This window comes from Rhyacophila brunnea, unplaced genomic scaffold (genome assembly GCF_057557595.1).
Source record: "Rhyacophila brunnea isolate RB1 unplaced genomic scaffold, BYU_Rbru_1.0 scaffold_15, whole genome shotgun sequence".
Lineage (NCBI taxonomy): Eukaryota > Metazoa > Arthropoda > Insecta > Trichoptera > Rhyacophilidae > Rhyacophila > Rhyacophila brunnea.
The window spans coordinates 38,776,462-38,799,440 of record NW_028232806.1 but is presented as its reverse complement, the minus strand read 5'-3'; the positions used below and the strand labels follow the sequence as shown (position 1 = coordinate 38,799,440).

The following is a 22,979-nucleotide window of genomic DNA, read 5'->3' as shown; positions in this document are numbered from 1 at the left end:
TTGACTTTCAACTGTATGTATTTACTATTTGAGCTTGATTAATCTTTCAAAATCATGTTTGTATAAGAAGCTGTGTGGTTCAGTACAGATACAGTAAGTAACCAAAACCTAACACAACCTAAGTATTTATTTTTGGTTACAGTAGGTTGTGTTCAGTGATGCAACATTGTGAAATCATATTATGAAAGTCTGTTAGGTACCTATCATATTGTAAAATAACGCTAAATGAATTTGATGTATTTGAGACTATGCCAAGAAACAACATCCAAATTGATGGAGTGTATGTACTTAATGTAACCGGGGACCGGTGAACTCATTTTGCAGGCAATATTTTGGACTATACAGATCCTAGTCTTAGTGCCAATGACAATTATTGTTTTATTCTATAAGTAATCGACAGATTTGGTACTGAGATGATAAAATAATATCAAGCTTATAGAAATCTATGTGAATGTTCTGATTTCCTACTAGATCGATCCGCAATAAAGATGAAATTATTCATAAAACAAAGAAACGGTAATAGTCGTTTATGGAGAAGCCAGCGGTAAACACATTTTGAAAATAGCCGATTCTTTGTTAGGTTAGGTTTTCATTCTTGAATTTTTACCAAAATCGGCTATGGCAATTAGCGAAGTTCCCGCCTGGCTTCCCCATCCGACTTTAGATATGGGAAATGAGTCACTTAATAAGGACTCCGACCAAATATGTCAATTACGGATAGTGATTTGTTCGGACAGATTAGGTTAATTGTGTCCTTTGTTGCCGTAATAAAATGTATAGTACTGGCCTGGCAGCGTGTCCTTCCCACCCACGTTTCTTCCTATACTGCGCTCGCATCTCGCCAAACTAGTTCAGTCGAACGACATATTAAGTTCACCTGGCAGCGTGTCCTTCGCACCCACATCTCTTCTTATACTGCGCGCGCACTCTCGTCAATTTAGTTCAGCTGAACGACATATTCAGTTCGTCTGGCAGCGTGTCCTTCGCACCAACGTTTCTTCCTATACTGCACGCGCACTCTCGCCAATTTAGTTCTGCCGAATGACATTCAGTTCGCCTGGGAGCGCGTCCTTTCACCCTCGTTTTTTCCTATACTGCGCGAAGTTGACGAACGATGAACTGCATAAGCGCCAGGTGACACGGGACTGATTCGTTCGCTGGCTATAGATTAGTTTAAAAAGATTCGTACGTTCGAGAACGACGCATGTCTATCCGACTTGTACCAAAGAAACTAGTGGATACTATCCGTCATATCTTTGGTAAATGTGCCGCAGATGCCCGCATGAGTTTTTATACCTTCTTTTTAGACCAAACCCAACCTAACCTAACCTAGCCCAACCTAATATAATCTTAGTGTGTAATGATGCATCGAAATCGATGGCATGAAAATTTCTAATTTTAAGTTAACAATTATTGGATCGAAAAGCATCTGCGCCAACGGAAAAAGGTATTTAATGTAATTGTCTACATGGAATAAACTGTTTTCGTAAAAAAAATTATTAATAAAAATTAATCTGCGGCATAATTACCATAATCTATGTGAATATTCTAATTTCCTACTAGATCGATCCACGATAAAGATGAAATTATTCATAAAACAAGGAAACCAGTGGATATTATCTGTCATATCTATAAGCGAGGGTTTTTATTTTCCTAGAAGTGTGATGATAAAAAATCTATTTTCGATAATAAAATGATTCCTGCACAAATCGGCAATAAGCTTGTACCTAGCAAGTTTTCCTAATATAAACAGTTACCGGGTCGCACATCTAAGCTCGCCTCGACTGCAATACGTTGAATATGTCGATATGGTTTTGTTGGTATTTTTTTGGAATACCTCTAATGTACCACACAGCTCGAATGTGTCATTTTAGTATGGAAAAAAAACAGCTGGTGTCGTAAGCAACAAATTTCACTTGACATAGGATGTCAAAATTTGATATTTTTATACTTTTCTTACTCAAAGATGGAAGAGCTGCCCAATAAAAAATTGACCTGCGATTAAGAATCTCGGTTCAGGTTCAAAGTCTCGTGTTTTCTCCCTCTCATATAATTGTAATAATTTCTCAAATTCTCAAAATTTTCATTGATGTTTTTCTCAAGAAATGAAAGTTCTCGAAATTTTTGAAAATTTATTTCTCGATTCACCTCTTCTGATTATTTCACAACCTCTGCATAATTCGTACCTGAAACATTTTTTAAATGTGTATGGAATATAATAATATCACATTACGAAATGACTACCCTACAAGGGATGTTTTATGTTTGGTGTATTCCTTTATATAATAGTTTTTGTTAGTTTTTGTTGATTCATTCATTATTGCTTGACTGGTTGAAGAGCGTTCGCCACTAAACTATAAAAATTTTAATATGTAAGTTCTTGACATAAAATGAAAACAGTATTACAAATATTTTTGAATTCCCTTGTTCAATCCACATTTCGCTCACACTTCCGCAACTAAACTGCCACAATCCAAAAAAACGTCAAATAGAAAATCAGCTTTAAGTTTTTACCTTTTACATTTTGTACTGTGTTTTCGAAATATACTTCGATATTGAACGATTTGAAATATAATTATGGTAAATATGATTATTTGGCATAAAATTTATTTTATTTTATATAATATTTTATGACTTTGAAGTATGGAAACTTAGCTACATGTCATGTACTATGAATGATAGATTATGAGACGTAGTACTTAACTCAAAACTCGTAATTTTTGACTTGTCGCGGTGCAAATGGGCATGCAAGTAAGTTACCAAAGCAAAGCCTCCATTTTCTTTTTTATTTACAAAACAATGTTGCCACTGCAGAAAATATTAATTTTTCTATAATTTTCACATCAACCACTTCAATAGGTAGGTACTTCGAAGGTTCTGAAATTGCTTTGGTTATGTTGAAGATTGTCAAGTTATATTATCAATGTAATCGTTTGTTATGATTCTAGCTACTTCTATCGCCATCCAAGAGTTAAAAGACAGCGTTTCAAGACTAAAACTCCCGAAAGAGCATACTCCTCGAATTTAGACAACAATATACGTGCGCACACGTAATTGTAGTCTTAGACAATCAAACAAAATGGCGGAGAAGATAAAGAAATTCTTCCAACGGAAGAAGGCGGATGCTAAGTTCAAAATGGCAGGGCCCGGCCACAAGCTGACAGAGGACACCTCCAAGAAGCAGACGAGTGGGAAGGAGCAGAAAGCCGTGCCGCGACAGCAGATGTCTGAAGAGAGTCGCCTGGCTGCGCAAGCAGCCTTGCTCAGAATACAGGGCCAGCGGAGAGAGAATCCATCCTTCAATACCTCACTCTCCGCCATACAGGTCTGTCAATTTATACACTTCCAGTTTAAATATGGTTAAAAGAGTGTCTGACATGCACACACAACATAAGTAAAACCTAAAGTCTATATAATTATATTTTTATATACATAGATTACCCAGTGAGCAGCGAGGGATGCTTTTTTTAGTTTTCTTATTTTTAAGAGCTGCATTCGCACATTTTATTTTCATGATAATCTTTCTATCGTGCGGTTATTACAATTACATTATCATATTATAATACTCCCTTTTTGTTAAATGTTTATCTTTGTTCGTAGGCGCAAGTAAAAAGGGAATTAGAAATGGAAAAGAAACCAGATGCAGTTCCAGAAACAGTTCCTGAAAGCGCCCAACAATCCGTCAGCTTAGAAACGTCTCCCCATCTTGCCGTTAATGGTGTGTTCTTCGGGTAAGCAAATAGTTTCAGACATCAAGATTGTATTGAGTACACATTATCTATACAAACAGCAACAAAAAAAGAATGAATGATTTGCATGCATTTACGGGAATTGTGAAAGCTTATAGATTTTGTTAACCCTCCTCCCGCTAACGGCATCTAGAAATGCCCATGATAGTTAAACCGTTCACCGCTAAGGGCATCCAGAAGTGCCCATAAGTTTCTACCTCCGTATTTTCGTAATTCGGCGAGTAATACAGTCGAAATTTGTTTGAAAAACTAGCTGGGTTATTCCTTTACTGACATCTGTGACTTTTTTTCAATAAGACTTTTTAGATAATTCGAAATTAAGCAAAGACACATACCCTGTCGATATTGGAGTAAAACAGATTTCCAATGATTGGTTTCAAAATTTACCGCTAGTTGCTTTGCGCAATTTGCGCCGGCGCGAATTGATGTTAATGATCTCATACATGAAATCGGCTAGTGCGGTGATAATTTTCAACAGTCGATTGCTTTCGTGTTGTGATTGATACATTTCAAAGTTTTTTACGGTTTTCTATAAAATTATTATTGATGCGCCATTCTGTTAATAATTAATTATGTGCGTTAATTCTTTAAATGAAAAGTGATTTTATGAATTAAATCAGTGGTTGTAAAGTGAAAACGAAATTATTAACACATAAATAATTTAAAATTCCTATAATAAATCTTTTGTACTGTATGGAAATACATACGAAAAATTGAGAATAAGTAAATAATAATCTGTAAAATATTTAAATTTAAATTAAAAAATGTAGAATAGATTTTCAAAATTCACGGCCACTCATTTTTATTTCAAGGAAAGTGATGATTAAAATTCTTCTCATTTTAGTCGAATAAAGAACTAAGATTAAAATTTAATATTATTGTGTAGTGAATTAAAACTTTAAATTTCCTCAAAACTGTTAAGTTATAATAGCATATTTAGTGTTTAAATAAAAATGTCTATCCCTGATGTTGAATGTTTGGATTCGGACTATGAGATGGAAAGTGATAATGAAGAAGCTGCGCTAGTAGAACATCCCGACGATGTTGACGAGCCTTCCAATATAGGCAGTGATGAAGGAGTGGCTGAACCGTCTACCAGTGCAGCACCAGACAGTTTACTCCAATCGTGGACTGCGGGTCCCTTCGTGCCGATCACATACGATTTTGATAGTTTCAACTCAGGCGTTAACCCTAGTGTACAGCTCAATGAAAATTCCACAGAAATGGAATTTTTTCGTCATTTTCTTAACAAAACAATAATGAATACCATAGTTAACCATACAAATAATTACCACAACCATATGCTCAACACACAAGCCCACACTCCGAATGCAAGGATCCATGCCTGGTATGATACATGCCCAGAAGAGATGTATGTTTTTTATGCTGTATCAATGTTGATGACAAGAAATCGCCATCTCACAATTGAAGAACATTGGAGTGCTGATCCATTATTAAATTCTAAAATATTTGGCCAAACTATGATAAGAGATCGGTATGAGTTGATTCTACAAATGCTACATTACTCTGATACCCAAATCCCTACTGGAGATCGTCTTTATAAAGTGCGCTCACTTCTTGACCACTGCAGAAAAATATTCAAAGAAACAATGCTACCAAACGAAAATCTCTGCATCGACGAAAGTATCATTGTTTTTAAAGGGAGATTAATATTCAAACAATTTATACCGTCAAAAAGACATAGGTTTGGAATCAAATTATTTGTGATTTGTGATGTGGAAACCGGTTATATTTTAGACTTTATTATTTATTGTGGTGTAGAAACCGAAATAAGTGATAGTGAACTTTTGGGAATATCTGGGGCTGTTGTCACCACTTTGATGAAGGATTATTTTGGTAAAGGGCATAAACTATTTTGTGATAATTGGTACAGCAGCCCAGAATTATTTCAGTTTCTACATAAAAAAAAGACAAATGCTTGCGGCACGGTACGTAAAACACGAAAGTCAATGCCAAAATTTGATAAACTGAAGAAAGGACAAGTAAAATCTCTTAACCGTGGCCCATTGCTCGTGTTAAAATGGCATGATAGGCGGGAAGTGCATATGATCAGTACCATGCACGATGACTCCATGGTACCGACAGATAAAATTAATAGGGCCACAGGACAACCCATTATAAAACCACAATGCGTTGTGGATTATAATAAAAATATGGGCACGGTAGACAAAGCTGACATGATGTTGAGCAGCCTCTCGTGTATGCGAAAGAGTCTTAAGTGGTATAAAAAGGTTGGATTCCACATCATAGATTTATTTTTATTAAATAGTAGCATACTTTACAAAGTTATCACCGGTAAAAAAATTAGTTTAGCTGAATTTCAATTAAACGTAATCCGGCAATTAATCGAAACATATGGCAGTGCCTCAAGACCATCGACATCACAAACTACTCGTGTAGTTAATAACCCATAAAGAATTTTAAAAACAGAACTCCTAAGACATTTACCCCGTAAAATTCCTCCAACAGTAAATAAAACAAAACCATATCGAAGATGTCGTGTGTGTATTGCTTCAACTACTAAAGATAAAAAAAGAAAAATGACGAACATTATGTGTGAAGCATGTGATGTCGCTTTATGCTCTGTGCCCTGTTTTTATGACTACCATGACAAAATCAATTTTTGAAATATAGTTAAGCCATAAACATTAATTAGGTGTGACTGAAATATGAGACCAAGTTGTAAGGAAATAATATAACAATAACGATTGTGTGCGTTCTGTGTTGGTGTTAAAAAACGTGTGAACATTAATCATCGGCGCAAGTGTCTACCACTTATCCGGTATCATAGAGGCCACTTCACTCTGCGGTATGTACTCCAAGCGTGCTTTATTATGTATGACAGAATTTCTTAAAGCTCTGTTGCTTAATTTACGATCTTTTTGTTTATTTTCACATGCTGTAAAATTAAAAGGAATGTTTTATTATAGCTAGAGCCACTCAGTGGATTTTTAGGTACATTTTTAATGACGTTTCGGTATGATTTATGAATCGTAAAAATCGCAGCGCGCCCGAACAAGTACATGAGCGAAATTATGTCGCGATAAAAAGGTTAATTGATAAAGGTTTGTGATTAATATGAATCAATGAAAACGGAGAGCGTGTTCCCGAGCGTGCGAGCCATTTCAATAATAAATAATATCTCTGCGAAATAATTCATCCCAGGTGCATGCATTTATTCAATTAACCATTGATAAAGCGACCGTTAAATCATTAAAGTTTATATTAACTATTAATATCTGCGCGGCTTAAGCCTTGGCCTATAGTGTCATAGTCTATAGCGAATCCTGGGTCTGGCAAATAAACATTTTGTTTTTCAATTTGCCAGTCAGGGTATGGACCTAGTAGGTTGATCAAGTGGCTGACATCCATTTCTCGTAAAAACTAATTCTGTTAATACATACCTCCACTCTGTGGAGGCCCATATGATCTTATTAGGATCAGGTACAGAGCCTCTAAAATTTATGTCTTTCACTAATTTATTGTTGACAACTGGTGGGTTTCTTTTTGGAAGTTAGGTATATATTTTTCTCCGAATGATGCAATGATCAAAATCATCGATAGCCATTTTTTTATGTATACTTTTCCACCTTTTCTTCGGCGATGATACATTTCCCTTCTTTTTTTTTCTGCATGAATTCTTTCCACAGACACTATTGACAGTCCTGTAACTTCTGGTTCACTACAATATACGTCTTTCGCTTTTGTGTGAAAATTCTTAAAAATATTCTATTGCATTAATAGTAATTTCCTTACTCTGTCGATTCAAAGGAATACCACATCCAATTTTTGATGACATTGTAGAAATATGTGGATAAAGATATTGGTAATAATAAAAATTAACGTAGGTAGTTGAAAATTAAAAAAGAAAATTTCCGAATAACATGTATATTCAAGCGCATTGTTTTAGGCCACACTGTTATATGAATAACAATTTTGACATGTTCATGCTTCAACGACTCTTAGGCTACTAATTATTTATATCAGCCAATGCGGGGAGCTAGACTGCACATATTACATATCAAGCAAATTCTATCGGATAACAAATATTATGTTGGTGTTAGTGACCATCTTAAATATAAAATTTACCTCTACAGGAGTAATGGTGGGAAACATTAACAAAATAATGGGGAAGATTCTCTACATTTAAAAAAATCGGTTTGTGTACTTATGTACGTGCGTTAGAAATTATACTTCTTTGGCGTAACAAAACAAAAACAAAACTTGTGATAAACTAGATTCTTCGACTAGCTCTTAATTATCTTGTTAAATTACACACTCAAGAAAAAGGACCGTTAATTGGAAAGCCGTTGGTTTATTTCTATACACTTTAACTTATATTACTAAATTATATAATTATTTATCGTTGTTTTTATTTTTAAAGTAACAACTGCCACTATGACGTTTAATAGTTTGTTTACGTAAGGAATTGCAAATGGCCGACAATAATAAATTCGCTGCCTAGGCAACGGAACAATTCTAAACTATAATATTATACTGTATAATCGTCACGATTGCAGTATCAAACTGTGGCGTAAAAATAGTGCGTTCGGCTGATAACCGAATAATCGGTGGTTCGAATCCAATCGAGTGTGTTTTTTTGTGTGAAAAAATAAATTATGTGTTACATGTCACACGTCAAAAATACACTCTGATCTGATTTTCCAAACGCGCCTAAAGACGTATTACTTCAAAAATTGTATGCATGTAAAATAGGTTGCAATATTAACCTAACATAACTTCATCCGTCTACAGTGACATCAATCGTTTACTTGATTTTACATATGGAGATGGATGACTCCCTAAAATAACGCTGTAATGGTGATTATTTTCATGCTTCAGATCTGTTTTCAACATTTTTTTCCTCTCCTGAATGAAATCGTTACTCAAAGCGGTGGCTCTAAGTGGTGATCGTGCACTGTCATGGAGTCAGTAGTCCTTCGACCAGGAGATGTAACTTCTCGCAGTGTTTGAAGTATATTTATCACCCTCTATAATTTGGTACTATTCATAATAATATCGTGGTGATTATTTTCAATTTCTAGCTGCCCCATGATCAGTGAAGAAATCTTAGCCAAAGAAGAATGGAAATCAAATATAAAGACATTCCTTTACGAGCAACTCGCGGAGGAACAGGGACTGACCGCCTGTCTCATTATACAGTCTTGTAATAACGGAAGAGACAAGGTAATTAGTATTGAATATCTCATATTAAGTTAACGGTGCTCTGATAAATATTGTTACATATGAGCCAAGGAGAAGTCGAGTGAGCCGACCTACATTTTTGAAAAAAGTGAGTTAGGTGCGTTATGGTATTCTACATAAACTATCATAAAAGTGAAGTGAGCTAAGTAAATATGTACTAAAATAGTGTTTTATTGTTAAAATAAAAATATTCATTGAGCTATCGTATTATATTGTCAAATGGTGAAGTGAGCCAAGTCATTAGCTCACTTCACCGTTCTCACCAACTGGTTAACGTGTTGTTATCCTATAGAAGTGAACACGGCTAACACGCATGTTGCTATGGTAACATGCTTGTTAGCTGTGTTCATTTCTATGCATTCATGCAAGTTTCCCATGTAATAGTGAACACGACTAACATAGGCTAAAGTGAGCCAAGTGACATTAATAAGTAAAAGTGAGTAAACTCACCCCTTTTATTATCTTATTATAATCCATATTATCCATAAATACTTTTTTTCTATTTGTGTAATAAACTTCCATTTAATATAAAAAAATGAATACAGCTCCATACAAAAAATTATGTAAAAAGTTCATTAAACTAAAACCTTCAATAAGAAAGTTTCACCATTTTGTCACTTGGCCTACTTCACTTCTTGAGGGCTCATATGTCCAAATAGGGTATTTGAGAAGACGTCATTATCTCGTTAATATTATGCAATGTCTTTTTCGTTTTGTAATTGATTTGAATCTTTCAAATTCGGTTGTCCTAAAACATCAAAACTACTGGACATATGAATACATGGTGTATTAATTAAGGTTGCTAAGTACCAAAAAGTAGTATTGCCTGTGATTACAAAATACTGAGTCATTGCAGTAAAATTGCATGAAGCAGACCTTTTGAAAAATGTGGTTTCACAGTTTGAAGCAATCTTGGCAGCTTTCATAATTTTAGGAATTAACTCAACACACCGTCGTCAGCCATTTAATGTTGAATGCCGTTGACCACTGCAGTGGTACTTACACCATTATAAAGAAAATACGCCAACGGACTTACAACGTTGTCAGATTTAAATATTTTGCTGTATTTTTTTGACTTGCTTGAGGCACTTGGACCATAGTTGACGTTATTGGCGTTGGTACATAGAACAATTTTCTATAAGATGTGAGTTTTTATTTTGTTGGTACTTGGCCCCTAAATTAATACACGTATTCATATGATATCGATGTATTATTTTATATGATTATTAAAACATGTCTCTGGTTTCATTTCAGATCGATAATTGTGTAGATATTCTATGTAAATACTTGGAGAATATCATTGCCCATCCTGAGGAAGAAAAGTACCACAAAATTAGAATGTCCAATAGGTACGAATATATTGAATTTTAATTGTTTTCATTTATTAGTCTATTTCTACCCGTTATGCAATAAACGGTGTACAAGATGAGCTAAAGATTACAGCTAATTTAGCTAGCAATTTTTTTGTTGTTTCAGAATCTATTGCGATAAGGTTCTGCCCATAGAGGGTTCCAAAGAATTACTGCATGCGGCTGGATTCAGAGAACAGAGCATACCAAATAGTGAAAATGACAGCGAGGAAAGCTTTTTAGTTTTTAATGCAGAAAATGTAGACTCCATAGACAGCTTAACGGTGAGTTTTTATTTAGACCAGTGTTTCCCAATGTGGGGCAATTTGAATGTTTTGGGGGGCCAATGTGCAAATTTGGTACATTTTTTTTGTTAAAAAATGCATTTTCGAAAGTGTTTTTTTGAAATTGCAACCATGACTCTGAGAAAATTACTGTTGCTATTCCCATCATAATAATAATATTTAGTTGAATGTGGTGCTTTAGCGCTGTAAATGATTTGTTGCTGAAAAAAAGAAATCGTTTTGATATGAGGCGTCTATTTCCAATACCCGCCAAATCCACACGCAAGCACTTTTGGCAAATGGACATTTTCTGTATAAGGAAATTACATGCTTAAATTTAACAAATAAAAATGCACGTATGTTAAGAAGTATGAATCTTTAGGATTAAACAATAAATTGCCGAAATATTTTCGTTTTATAGTATAAAAAATGCAAAACCCGTTTGGAGGTAGCGGAGTTTGATTGTTATCACAGGATTTGGCGGAGTTAGTAAGTAATCACTGTTGGATTTGGCGTCGTTCGATGGTAATAAATTAACATTTGTTTCAGCATGATACAGGGTTACCAGCAATAATTATGTAAGTGCAAGTTTTAGTTTTAAATATTTTTATTGAATAAAAATGATTCCATAATAAAAATAATGACATAAAATAATAAACACTATAGAGTAGAGCTATAGCTACGGGGGTTTTCAACTGGAAAACAAGGAAATTGTTACCGCCTTATTGAAAATGTATACAAAATAACAGCTAATTCGAAAAAAACAGGTTTTCACAGAAATAAAAAAAGAATAGGTATTATACTAATTAGATTCCTTATCATTTTTCATTGCGCACACGAATGTGTCCGCTGCCGCACTTACGCGCGCGATCAATTGCGAGAAATCTCTGCTATAGACAATACTAGCATGCAGGTAGAACATTTAGTAGGTATATAATATTAATTTATAGGTGCATATTATTTTAAAATCGTCCACTATTTAAAAAAAAAATGCAATATTAAGTAGGTACTTAGTAGGTAATTTTCGAACAGATATATAGTTAGGTACATTAAATATATGCCATTCTACTTACAACTTTAAGCTACTTGATGTTCACATATTTACAGGTTTATTGTTTAAAACTTTTTATCTGCATAGGTTCCACAAATAAGTATTTGTCTAAAGTAAAAATTTGCGTAGGTATATTCTTTCATTACGTAATTAATTCGACATGCCGTCACCAATAATAAAAAATACCTAGGTACCTGCATATTACGTTTTGTAGGTATTCGTTTAAATTTTAAATAAAAAAGAATTTGAAATAAAAATACCAACAATTAAAAATACTGTTTGACTGTGTTACACATTAAAATGATCAACAAAATATAATAAAAATGTCAAGGAAGCAGGCAGTCGCAATAAACAATGGGTTTCTTTATCACCTACTAATTATTAACAATCAATATTGCTGTCAACTTGACTCTATAGAAGCAGCAGAATATTCGCGCCGTAAACGTGTATTGTTTCACTTTTAAAGCTTATAAAAAAACGTAAACAATCACATAAAATAAAAAAAACCACGGCATTTTAACAATATAACATAAGTAAAAAAATCACACAAAATAATTGTCGCGTGTTCTAAAATTAGGACCTCTTAAATGTTTATGTTCACCAACATCATTTCTTAAATACTTATTTCATAAATTAAACAAACTTTACGTAAGAAACAAAACCATTTAACATAGTTACGGGAGAGTATTTTTTCATGCAAGCATTTCGTTTCAATCATACATTTTATTACTCTATTGGAAAAAAAAACCTTTGTTTTGATTCACATTTACACGGTGTTATTTTAATACGTTCGTTTTAGTCGACGGGACCTACATTTATTTTGAATCGGCGATAAATTCTTATAGGAATTTGTTATACCTATTCAAATTTGAAATACTTTTATGGCAAACGTGCGTCACGAGCATTAGCATCTTAGAATATTTATACATAAGAATACTTCTACATAAGTTAGTGTTTATCATGTCCTTTGTAATTTACAATTTATTTTTTTTAAATTAAAAGCTACTTAAATATAATTTACACGATAAAACCAAAAACACCAAGTACCTACATAATAATTGACCGAAAAATAGGCATTGTCCACGATTAAATTATTATGTAGGTTATTATTTGAAGATGAATAGTGTGTAAATAACATTTTTCACTGGCTTGTGGATTTGCTACTAGTAATATTTATATTAATAAATTTTTTTTTTTAAATTGACCTAATAATTATTAGTAGGTACCTAGGTAAACACTCAAGAAACTCAAGATAGTTATGTGTAAAAATCTTTTGGGGAAACGCGTAAGTATATGTTAATATTGTTTTCCGCCAGTGAGATGAATGATGATTGATGGATTGTTTGTTTATGTCACTTCATCCGACACATTTATGTTGCATTTGCATTGAATTATTCTCGGGGGCCAAATGACCGATACAATGTTAACCCATCAATAAACATTTTTTATTCACCAGTCTTTCGATAATTAAGTACTTATAATTCATTTTACAAAGAGATGTTGCATTCTTGAAAACTGCCATGTATATATTGGCACACTGTATATAGATCTGTATTTGAATAATCATGATACTCGTAGTATAAATTAATAATTTAACACAAAACAATATTTCAACACAATTTGTTAAACACCCAGTCATTATCAAAATTAGAGGGAAATATTAGGAACTTCATTTACCTTTCATTGCGTTGTATTTCTTTTTTCCATAAAAATCGTTACTGGATATACTTCCGTCCTTTATTTAGAGAACTTTTTTGTACATTTTTCAATAATTTCGACATTATAACTTGGTAAAAACACGGACGAAATGGACACGATATTCACTGTTTGAGAGCTAGACCGCCATCTTGCATTTCCGCGCAATGCAGAGCGCTCATTGGCTGATGAAGGATTTGGCGGATATGGGAACGATTTGCCGTCTGGAGATGGCGGATATAGGAAATAACTTGAAACTTTAGAGTCGTTTTTCCTAGGGATATAACGTATTTAGGAACAAAATAAATACACTGGCCGCACTGATTCTTATTCATAGACACGATACAACCAAAACATGATTTTTTCGTGATTATGGATTTAGCGGGTATTGGAAATAGACGCCTCATATCACGAACTGTGGAGATTTAAGATTAATATTTACCAAATTAGTACCTCACATAAAAACTCTTTGCAGCTCACATCAAGCATAATGATCGCACTAATTTTATTCTGAAATGTATATCTAATAAAATGTACATAGGTACTTATTAACGAAAGTTAAATTTAAAATAGTATTGCTTGTGTGCATTTTTTATTTGAAGCAATTCATTTTTTTTTCAGAATTTGTTAGATAACCATAAAATTTTGATATGGGGGGGGGGGCATGGAGATTTTTGATGCGTTGGAGTTGGAAATAGCACAAATAAGGTTTGGAAACACTGATTTAGACTATTGTAATCTTATTAAGAAACATAAAAACAAATTACTCAATCAGCTATTCAAAGCTATTTGGGAGTTTAAAATTCTGACGAAAGTCATAAAAGTAATGGAAACGACAATGACACCGGTACAATACCGGGTAAAACTTCAGTTGGAATTGTAAGCCATTTGTAACACCAAATCGCATTCAAGGTGACACCTTGGTACTTCTGGTCATTAACATTGCACTAGAAAGGTCGATACGGGTCGCAGATATCGATGCCAGCAGTTACAGTAGTGGCACAATATTTATTAGACTTGTGCAGCCGCTAATGTATGCCGATGATATTAACCCTTTTACTCCCAAGTGATTTAGCCTAGCATTATGTGAAAACTCCCAAGCGTTTTTTGCCAAAAAATCGTTGATTTAGTTTTTTTGAAATAAATAATTCTACACATGTTTTAAAAATTTGAAACTTTTTTTGTGTGTTCTCAATGGTGTATAAAGCAATAATAAGTAATAATAATGATAGTTTACACCAATAAAATAAAAGATAAAAATAATATATCAATATTTATTTAGAAATGAACGGATAAAACTATGTTTGAACTACAAAACAAGTGTGACTACATTTTTTTATTTATAATTGATATATCAAAATTTATAGTATGATCTATTCTTATCTAGTAACAGAAAAAAAAATATACATATTATTTCTCTATGAAATAGAATTTTTATAAAGTAATCAAAAAAAATCGTAAAGTGTCAAGGTATTCATGAATATTATTATTCAATTCACAAAATCGCACGAGAATTCGATACAGTATCGGGAGCAACTGATATGGGAATGAAGTAATTTCAAAAAAAAAGTTTCAAAGCACTAAATCTATTATAATAATATGTATTTTTTCACCATTCTGCCAAAAGAACATGGTCCTTCATTGTTCGTTCCGTCAGAGCTCATTAATTATTTGATATATGAATCATAAAACAACTAAAAGAAATCTCAGAACTTAAAATGTGTCATAAAAATAATGTTTTATTTTTTTATGACCCTCTTTGGCTTCGAGTTCGACAGCAAGAACAATTACGACTTGTGAGTTATTAGGGTATGCCACAATTATAATCAAGTGCCACACTAAAATAAATATTAGTCACACCTAACACATACCGAATATAGTGCTTTGTCTATATGAGATGAAATATGACGGGAAAAAAATTGGAATAAATCGTAAATTTGGATCCAAACTTTCGGCCGATGGATCGGCCCAGATGGAGTTTTCGCATAGGTATGGTGGGCCGAAATATCGGCCGAATGGGAATAAAAGGGTTAATATCATTGTCATCTTAGAATAGGCACTGAAAAAGGCATTCGCAGCACTGGAAGCCTCAGCCAAATGAATGCGTGTCCGGAAACTTGTACGAATGCAGTTCGCTGTATCACACTTCACCGTGAAATGTTGTATCGGAAATATATGGTTGTATATTAAAGACTGTCCAATCTCTTTGGGTTGTATAGTACTGACATAAAATTCGTGTCTAAATAAAACACGGTTCTTGTCGGTTTACACTTTACAGGAAGCCAGCAGCAAACACATTTTGAAAATAGCCGATATACTGGATTATTTGTTAGGTTAGATTTTCATTCGTAAATTCATGAATTTTGCCAAAATCAGCTTTGAAAATTGAATTAATGTTCGTTTTGAATCGAATAAAATAGTATAGTATACGGTCATGTCTTTCTGATAGAAAGCTCATGATGAACTATGCCACAAATGAATGGGCTTATAAATACCCAAATATATTATGCTTATCTTTGACATTCCACTGGAAATGCTTTCTACAGATTTTAGTGAAATATGTAAATTAGATTATTATTCAATAATGTATAAGTCTACCGCAATAGTCATTTGCAAGCCATTTATGAAGACTATTTTGACCTGTAGCACTTGTGTTATTTTCTTATTTCAGTTATTGATCGACGCTCTCCGTTCTGCGGAGCCGATACATTTGGAGTTGGACAGAAACCTCCAAGTCCTATTGCCTTCACAGGCAGCTCGGCGGGTTGATCTTCCCCATGCATTCTATTCAATCACACCGGCAGAAATCAAACGAGAACACCAACTTAGGTAATGAACTAAACCTTTGACATGTATCAATATTGATATTGTATCGATCTATTTATCACCCATTAATTGGTCAAATAGATCTCATAGATCAGTGGTCAGCAAACTGCGACTCGCGAGCCACATGCGGCTCTTTGGCCCCTTGAGTGCGGCTCTGCCACAAATGCTCTCTGTCCTATTTGACATGGCTACAGAGAAGAAGCAAAGAAAAACGGAAAACGAAAACCGTGAATTTAAAGTTGAATGGACTGAGACTTTCGCGTTTTCTACCGACCTGTATATTTGTCGGGTAAAATTGGCGCATAACAATAAGTCAAATTTGGAGAGACACTTGACAACTAAACACCTCCTGTCACGTCATTAAGCACTAAATATCCTGTTGGTGATACAAGACGAAAGCAGTTGAGGAACTTTAGAAGAGTCAAGAAAAAACTTCTGTATTTAATTACTGAATACAATCTTTCAACAATGTTAATATTGGTATTTTTATTCATTTTTAATAAAGTTTTGTAGTTAGTAAAGTGATTTCTAAGAGAGGATATCAAGAATAAATTGAAAAGTCGTCTTATTGATGAGAACCTGGAACCGTGCTTGAAATTAAAAACAACAACATACAAACCTGACTTACCCAAACTTTCTACGGAGATGCAAGGCCATTATTCACATTAAGTGTTTGTCAGTCATTGTCATGATTTAATTTTATGGTTACCATACTTACAATTAAATTTTTAACAATAAATTATATCTTTATTACGTATGATATCAGTGTACCTATAGTTTAATTAAGACTTAAAAACTTTAATTAACGTTTATTTAGTAAATAAATAGTGTACCTACATATCAAGAAGAAGAAGAAGAAGAACCTACCTATGTAGTTTGAGTTTAAGAAATTTGGCTCTCAAAAGAAATCTCAATCGTTGTACTGTTGATATTTGGCCCTATTGACTAATGAGTTTGCCGACCACTGTCATAGATCATTGATTAATTAAAGTTTTACAAATGAACAGGGAGGTGAGAAATAGGTAACCTAATTGTTCTTAAAAAGAAGTTTCATTACAATATCTTTAATTGACTTGACGAAAAGGTTCAAAGTGACATCATTCAATTGGGCTGGACGTTCGATGGAAGTCGTAGCGATGGCGATGGTCTGCTTGTGTAACTTAGCCATAGGTAAATAACTTGGTTGTAAAATTTAATTGTAGAGCGGAGACTGCGGAGAAAAGCCAAGTTTTACGAACTAAAGCCATGAGGGAGAAGGACGAACTGAGGGAGTTGAGAAAGTACAAATACGCTCTCATCAGAGTTCGGTTTCCCGATGGGATACTACTGCAGGTGAGATGCACTTTTAAATGAATTGATTCTATCTTAGTAAGACACAATAAACTGTGCTTTGGATTTGGATATTGGTGCCTTCAATTTCAAAATTATTTAAATAAATTATGAATTAAGAATTTTGTCTAACTTTATGATCTGTAATTTGAACAATACGAAAAATCTGTAAATGGTTATCATTCATATTATTAAATAAGTAAATTTAAATGGTCGTAACTGCGTTTTTTGTTATTTTGAATTACGTAATTGCCTTTGTTAAATAATTTTAAAGATAATAAAACGATATCGAAAAAAAATACAAAAATTTAATCAATATTTTATAGACATTACTAATATAATACACCCACGGTGGCCGCGCGGCTTAAGCGTTGGACTATCACGCCGTGGGTCTCGGGTTCGAATCCTGGGTCTGGCAAGTACACATACTGTTTTTCAATTTGTGTGTGAGTCAGGGTATGGACCTAATAGGTTGAGAAAGTGGCTGACGTCCATTTCTCCTAAAAAAAACAAAATCTGTTAATACAAACCTCTACTCTGTGGTGGCCCATATGATCCTATTAGGATCGGATATGGTCGAAAAAAAAATATAATACGATTCCAGCATTTAAATTAACATTCTTAGTCATAGTCATTAAAATTTCATTCATAGTCATTAAAATTTATTGAAATCGTACTACTGAAAAGTTACCATTATGCGGTTCCGACCTTATATGTAGGAGGTGTCGATATTATATATTTCACGCGTAAAGAACATTTTGTTGATTGTTTCACATTTTCTTGTTCATTATTTTCAAATTTTCTCGATCATTATTTTCACATTCGTGGGAGTTTTCCATAGATAAAACATTTAAAATAAACACAGATACCTCTTGTGCATTTCATGTGTTTGTGTGCAACTTTGTACTTTTCCACATCTTTGTAAATACTCATCTGTCAAAAATCAAAAAATCACAGTTACCTACGTTAATTTATTATACAGTAGGTATGAATGTTTGTGATTGCAGATGTCTGTTTGTTTCATTCAAATTGATTTCGACTTTAGGATTATAACATGAAATATAAAACAATTTTGTGAAAGCAATAATTCGAATTAAAGATGTAGAATTTCGGGTGCTTGGATTATCAAGGTTTTATTGCATTGAAATATTCTAGTTTATCTTCATTCCTCTCTTTTATATCTTAAGTTTTGTGTAATATTAATGGTGAAAGACCCTATCTGTCATATGATGACAGTTTGACACATCCAATAGTATGTTATTTTTTTTAACACTACAACGGACCACGCAGCCCAATTACTGTGGTGTAGTGAAACTATTGCAGTAGTAGATGTGAAACAATCACATAAACACCCAGACTTTGAGGAAGTCACATGATTGTGACCTCACCGGAATTGAACCCGGAGCCCCTGGATGAGGGTGCCAGTGCCTTACGCTGGAGTAGTAATGTCTGCAATAATAAAATTTTATGATAGCTGTGAATGATCCAAAGAAATGCTGCTCTCTATAAACTGAATGTTGAATTGATTGATTGTCTTTCAGGGTACGTTCTCTGTGTACGACAAATTCTCAGAGGTGCAAAACTTTGTCCGGGAGAACTTGGAACACGAAGGCCTACCGTTTGTGCTCAACTCCCCCACTGGTATCAAAGTGAGCGAAGAGGACTTTGAGAAGACACTGGTGGAGCTTCGACTAGTGCCGGCCACTATTCTTACGTTTGCGTGGGACCACTCTATCCTGGAGCAGGTGCGCAACTCTGCGCAGAAAGACGTCTACCTGAAGCCAGAGGTCATGGTGCTCGTACAGCAGCAGCCTTGATAATATCCCTATTGAACACTTGCATGTGTATTCTGCCACCGTGATATGAATTACCACCAAATAATGATTAATGTGGACCGAGAATAGTTTTAACGTTCCACCATATTGGTTATAGCTGAGTAAATTGTAAAAATTTGTCAATGCGAGTTTGCACAGATTCATTGATAAATATATAATTTTTTTCACTATTGGGGTGAAAAGTAACATTTTAGAATCCATTTTCTGTCTTCTTGTATCTCATTTGTAACAAAGATGTAAAAATTTGTAGTATGACTTCAAGTTAACTAATTTCTCATTGAGAAACCGTAATACGTTTAGTCTTCTGGACATCTCATCATGGAAGGTTGTAAATTCTTCAAAACTCCTGAAAGGCAAAACGTGATATTTACTTCGCGATTTTTCATTTTATTTACTATACTTCATTTTGTTTGCTCAGCTGACAAATCAGCATTTTGAAAAAATATCTCCTATCGTTTTTTTTCACATCTGAACACATCACGTCATTTCAAATTCAGATGTGGGTTCATTGTTCTTGCGCTACTGTAAAGTTAGCAATAGTCAGTTCTGCGGTTTCGCCTTGCAACCATTGATTTATGAAAGTTAAAAATAAAATGATACCAAAATTTTAGCCTGTCCTAGAGCCGGAATCATCCCATAAAAATTTATTCTTTCGTAATAAATAGATACACACAGATGAAAGTGACGAAAAAATGAATTCTCGCTCTATATTTGTTATCATGGTTTTTTTTTCTTACCGTGTCTATCTGAATGCCAGATCTTGATTTTATAAATACATTTTTTACACACTCTAAACTGAACTCCATTGCATTAAGGGTGACCGTTACAGATTATTGTCAGATATCTAAAGCCTTTTCTGGATAATGTATGGAATGTTGTATCATGTGGATATATATATCTATGCTTGTGATAGTTGACATCATGGCCCCCCAAGGGGCTGACAGGGCTCTAGCCTAGGGGCCCGGCTTGACCATATAAATGAGATAAATACACATCTTAAATTTGCTCTAATAGCAAAAAAAGTCGCCTGCAGCGCTAGTTTACTTCGGAGTTATTTACCATTTTGAAATATATGGTTGTTGTGACGTGTTGAGTGATACTCGACAACTCCATAATTCGATGTGTTTAAAAATCGCAAAATTACACTGAATTTTATTTGACCTCGAACACCATTTGAAAAATAATACTGCAGAGCGTCAGACTGCCTTTGAGGTTATACCTCAGTTGAGGCACGGTCTAAAAAGATCGTGGCTAGCCAATGCGCGGATTGCGGGTCGCGGGTGCAAATGACGCATGTCAAACGAAATATAATTTGTCATATAAATCCAACATGTGTCCATTTAATGTTCTGTTTATTGTTCTATCAGTAACAATAATAATATATTCATTGACATGTTTTCTTTTTAAAGTAAATGGGTAACGTTTTTAGTCATCTTTATACGATTTAAGAATTAATACGCCCGTCGCCATCACAAAACAAATTGACGTGTTTCCAGCTCCACGTTCTCTCTCCGAATGGCAGCGAGTCCAAAATTTCGTCGCGCCTATAGTTGAAAATTATTTGCCGTTTCAGTGATGTATCACCTTAACCATAGTGATAGGAGGTAAGGGGGCCGCCCAAGATCCTGGCCTGGAAGCCCGCTTCAAGATGTGGGGGCCATGGTTGACATTATCCACGTATCGAAGTTAATTCAAAATTCGTATGTATATTTACTTTCATCACGATTCAGGCTCGAATTATACGACAAGCACTTGCCTGAACATGCAGTGTGTAGATTGCCCTTGTTGCACTGCCGCGCGAGGTGTGGGGTAAAGTGTCGCACTCTCAGTTAGCATTCGAAAACCTTATAAACAGGATACATGTAATTTGACATAATAATATTTTGCCTATTCACTACCTAAATTTGATGTCGCTTCAATGGTTTAATAATTCTAAAGTTTTAATTTATCATTAAAATATATTGTTATATTTTGAAAACAATTATTGTTAAGGGCGTTTTTGTAATATTTATTATGGCCATATTGTACATCAGAATATTTCACAATCTGTTATCTTGTATTATTGTAATGTTGAATTAATTGTTGGAACAATACATATAGCTATTACTAAGTGAATTGTTATATTACTTACCTATTATGGCCACATAATATTTACTCTTTCACCCATTCACTATCATTGTATGTTGTCTATGGATAACAATCCTACAAACTGAATAAAGTTACCTGTCCATCATTATTCTTACAGACTGATAATTAAGGTTTAAATACATTATGGTGCACGTCGCATATTGTCATGGCGATAAATTTAGTCTAGCCCACAAAGCCCATGAGCTAGTATCCCATTAAGGTTCGAATACATTATCATCACGTTATATGCTGTCACGGTGACAAATTTAGTCTATGGTTTTGTCATTCCGCAGAATATTTTGATTAATCACTATCTCTATGAATTCAATGATAGTGAATACCAACTTTAATGTATTAGTATTTTGAATTATTATTCATTATTCATTCTAATTTAAATTAATTTTAACAGTTTCTACGCGTGCGTATGTTAAAATTACTTACGATATTGCATCCATAGATAATATTTTGAACAGAACCCAACCCGCAGACCGTAGATAATAGACAACATTATTATAGAAAATACATAGTGCCAACCGCTAAAAAATATGCAATTTTGACATGAGTTAGGCATTTAGAAAATGATAAAAAACATTCATTGAGTCATGTGGGTGTCGATGCAGTGTAGTACGTGTGAGGTGACCTCATTGTGGTTCTGATGATTTTGCTAACTGACAATGTTCGTTTAAAGGTTTAAAAAGTGCTACGGGATGGGAGCATCAGTCTGATAACATTTTAAACACTAAGAAAAATGACATTATACTTTTTCCCGTAGCGGCAGCTTGCTGTGACAATTCGCGATGTGCATCATAATGTAATCACAGCATGACAAGCTGTTTTTACTTTCTGTTCATCGGCATATTTCTCACATTAATCCCTTTAAAAAAGCCACATTTTATACTATGCATTTAAATTATTATTATGTATACCCAACTAGTGTATATTTTTAATTATCAATTTTGTATTTTTACTATGTATCATAATCACCATAATGCATAAATATTGCATCAGCGACATTTACCATTAAAATAATGTATTTAAAAAAAAAAAAACTATTTGCAAACCCCATATTTATAATGGCTTTATAGCAGGGCTTATCATATTTCCACTTTTCGTTTTAAGCCTAAGTTTATATTTTGAAAAGCCTGCTTATTTGAATACATACTGTGTAAATAACATTAAATAATATTTATTATAAATGTGACTTATTAATTATACCCTTCCTAATGTTATGCGATTGGTATTTTATGTAGTGATACAAAATAAACAGCATGAAGTATAGGAAAAATATTTTTATTAAGTATGAATAAACCCATTGAAGACAGATTTGATTTTGCAAGATCATTTATAAATCACTAGCTGAGCCAGCTGGCTCTCGCCAGTCTATCTCGCTAGGTCTTGCAGACGGCTTGGAGTCCTAATGACATGGTGTTGGATTTATATATAATTGAAAAGTATGTATAGACGGCGCCATAGTTTTCCTTTCAGGATGGAATTTCATTCACGTCAGA

At 33.9% G+C, this 22,979-nt stretch overlaps 1 protein-coding gene across 1 annotated transcript; it reads left to right on the top strand.

The window, feature by feature from the left end:
- The first annotated feature begins 2,953 nt into the window (after positions 1 to 2,953).
- Positions 2,954 to 22,484, top strand: Gint3 (GDI interacting protein 3). The gene is made up of 8 exons (XM_085942738.1): positions 2,954 to 3,325; positions 3,601 to 3,731; positions 8,816 to 8,957; positions 10,230 to 10,324; positions 10,452 to 10,608; positions 16,026 to 16,183; positions 17,383 to 17,512; positions 19,051 to 22,484. Exons 1-8 carry the CDS (start codon positions 3,080 to 3,082, stop codon positions 19,324 to 19,326), a joined length of 1,335 nt encoding a protein of 444 aa, XP_085798864.1. The 5' UTR covers positions 2,954 to 3,079; the 3' UTR covers positions 19,327 to 22,484.
- The last annotated feature ends 495 nt before the right edge of the window (positions 22,485 to 22,979 follow it).

Excerpts from the sequence above, each read along its gene's own strand:
- Gint3 (XM_085942738.1), top strand. The coding sequence starts at position 3,080 with ATGGCGGAGAAGATAAAGAAATTCTTCCAACGGAAGAAGGCGGATGCT. Across the intron at positions 3,326-3,600 it reads CCTCACTCTCCGCCATACAG|GCGCAAGTAAAAAGGGAATT; the intron begins GTCTGTCAATTT and ends CTTTGTTCGTAG. Across the intron at positions 8,958-10,229 it reads GTAATAACGGAAGAGACAAG|ATCGATAATTGTGTAGATAT; the intron begins GTAATTAGTATT and ends GTTTCATTTCAG.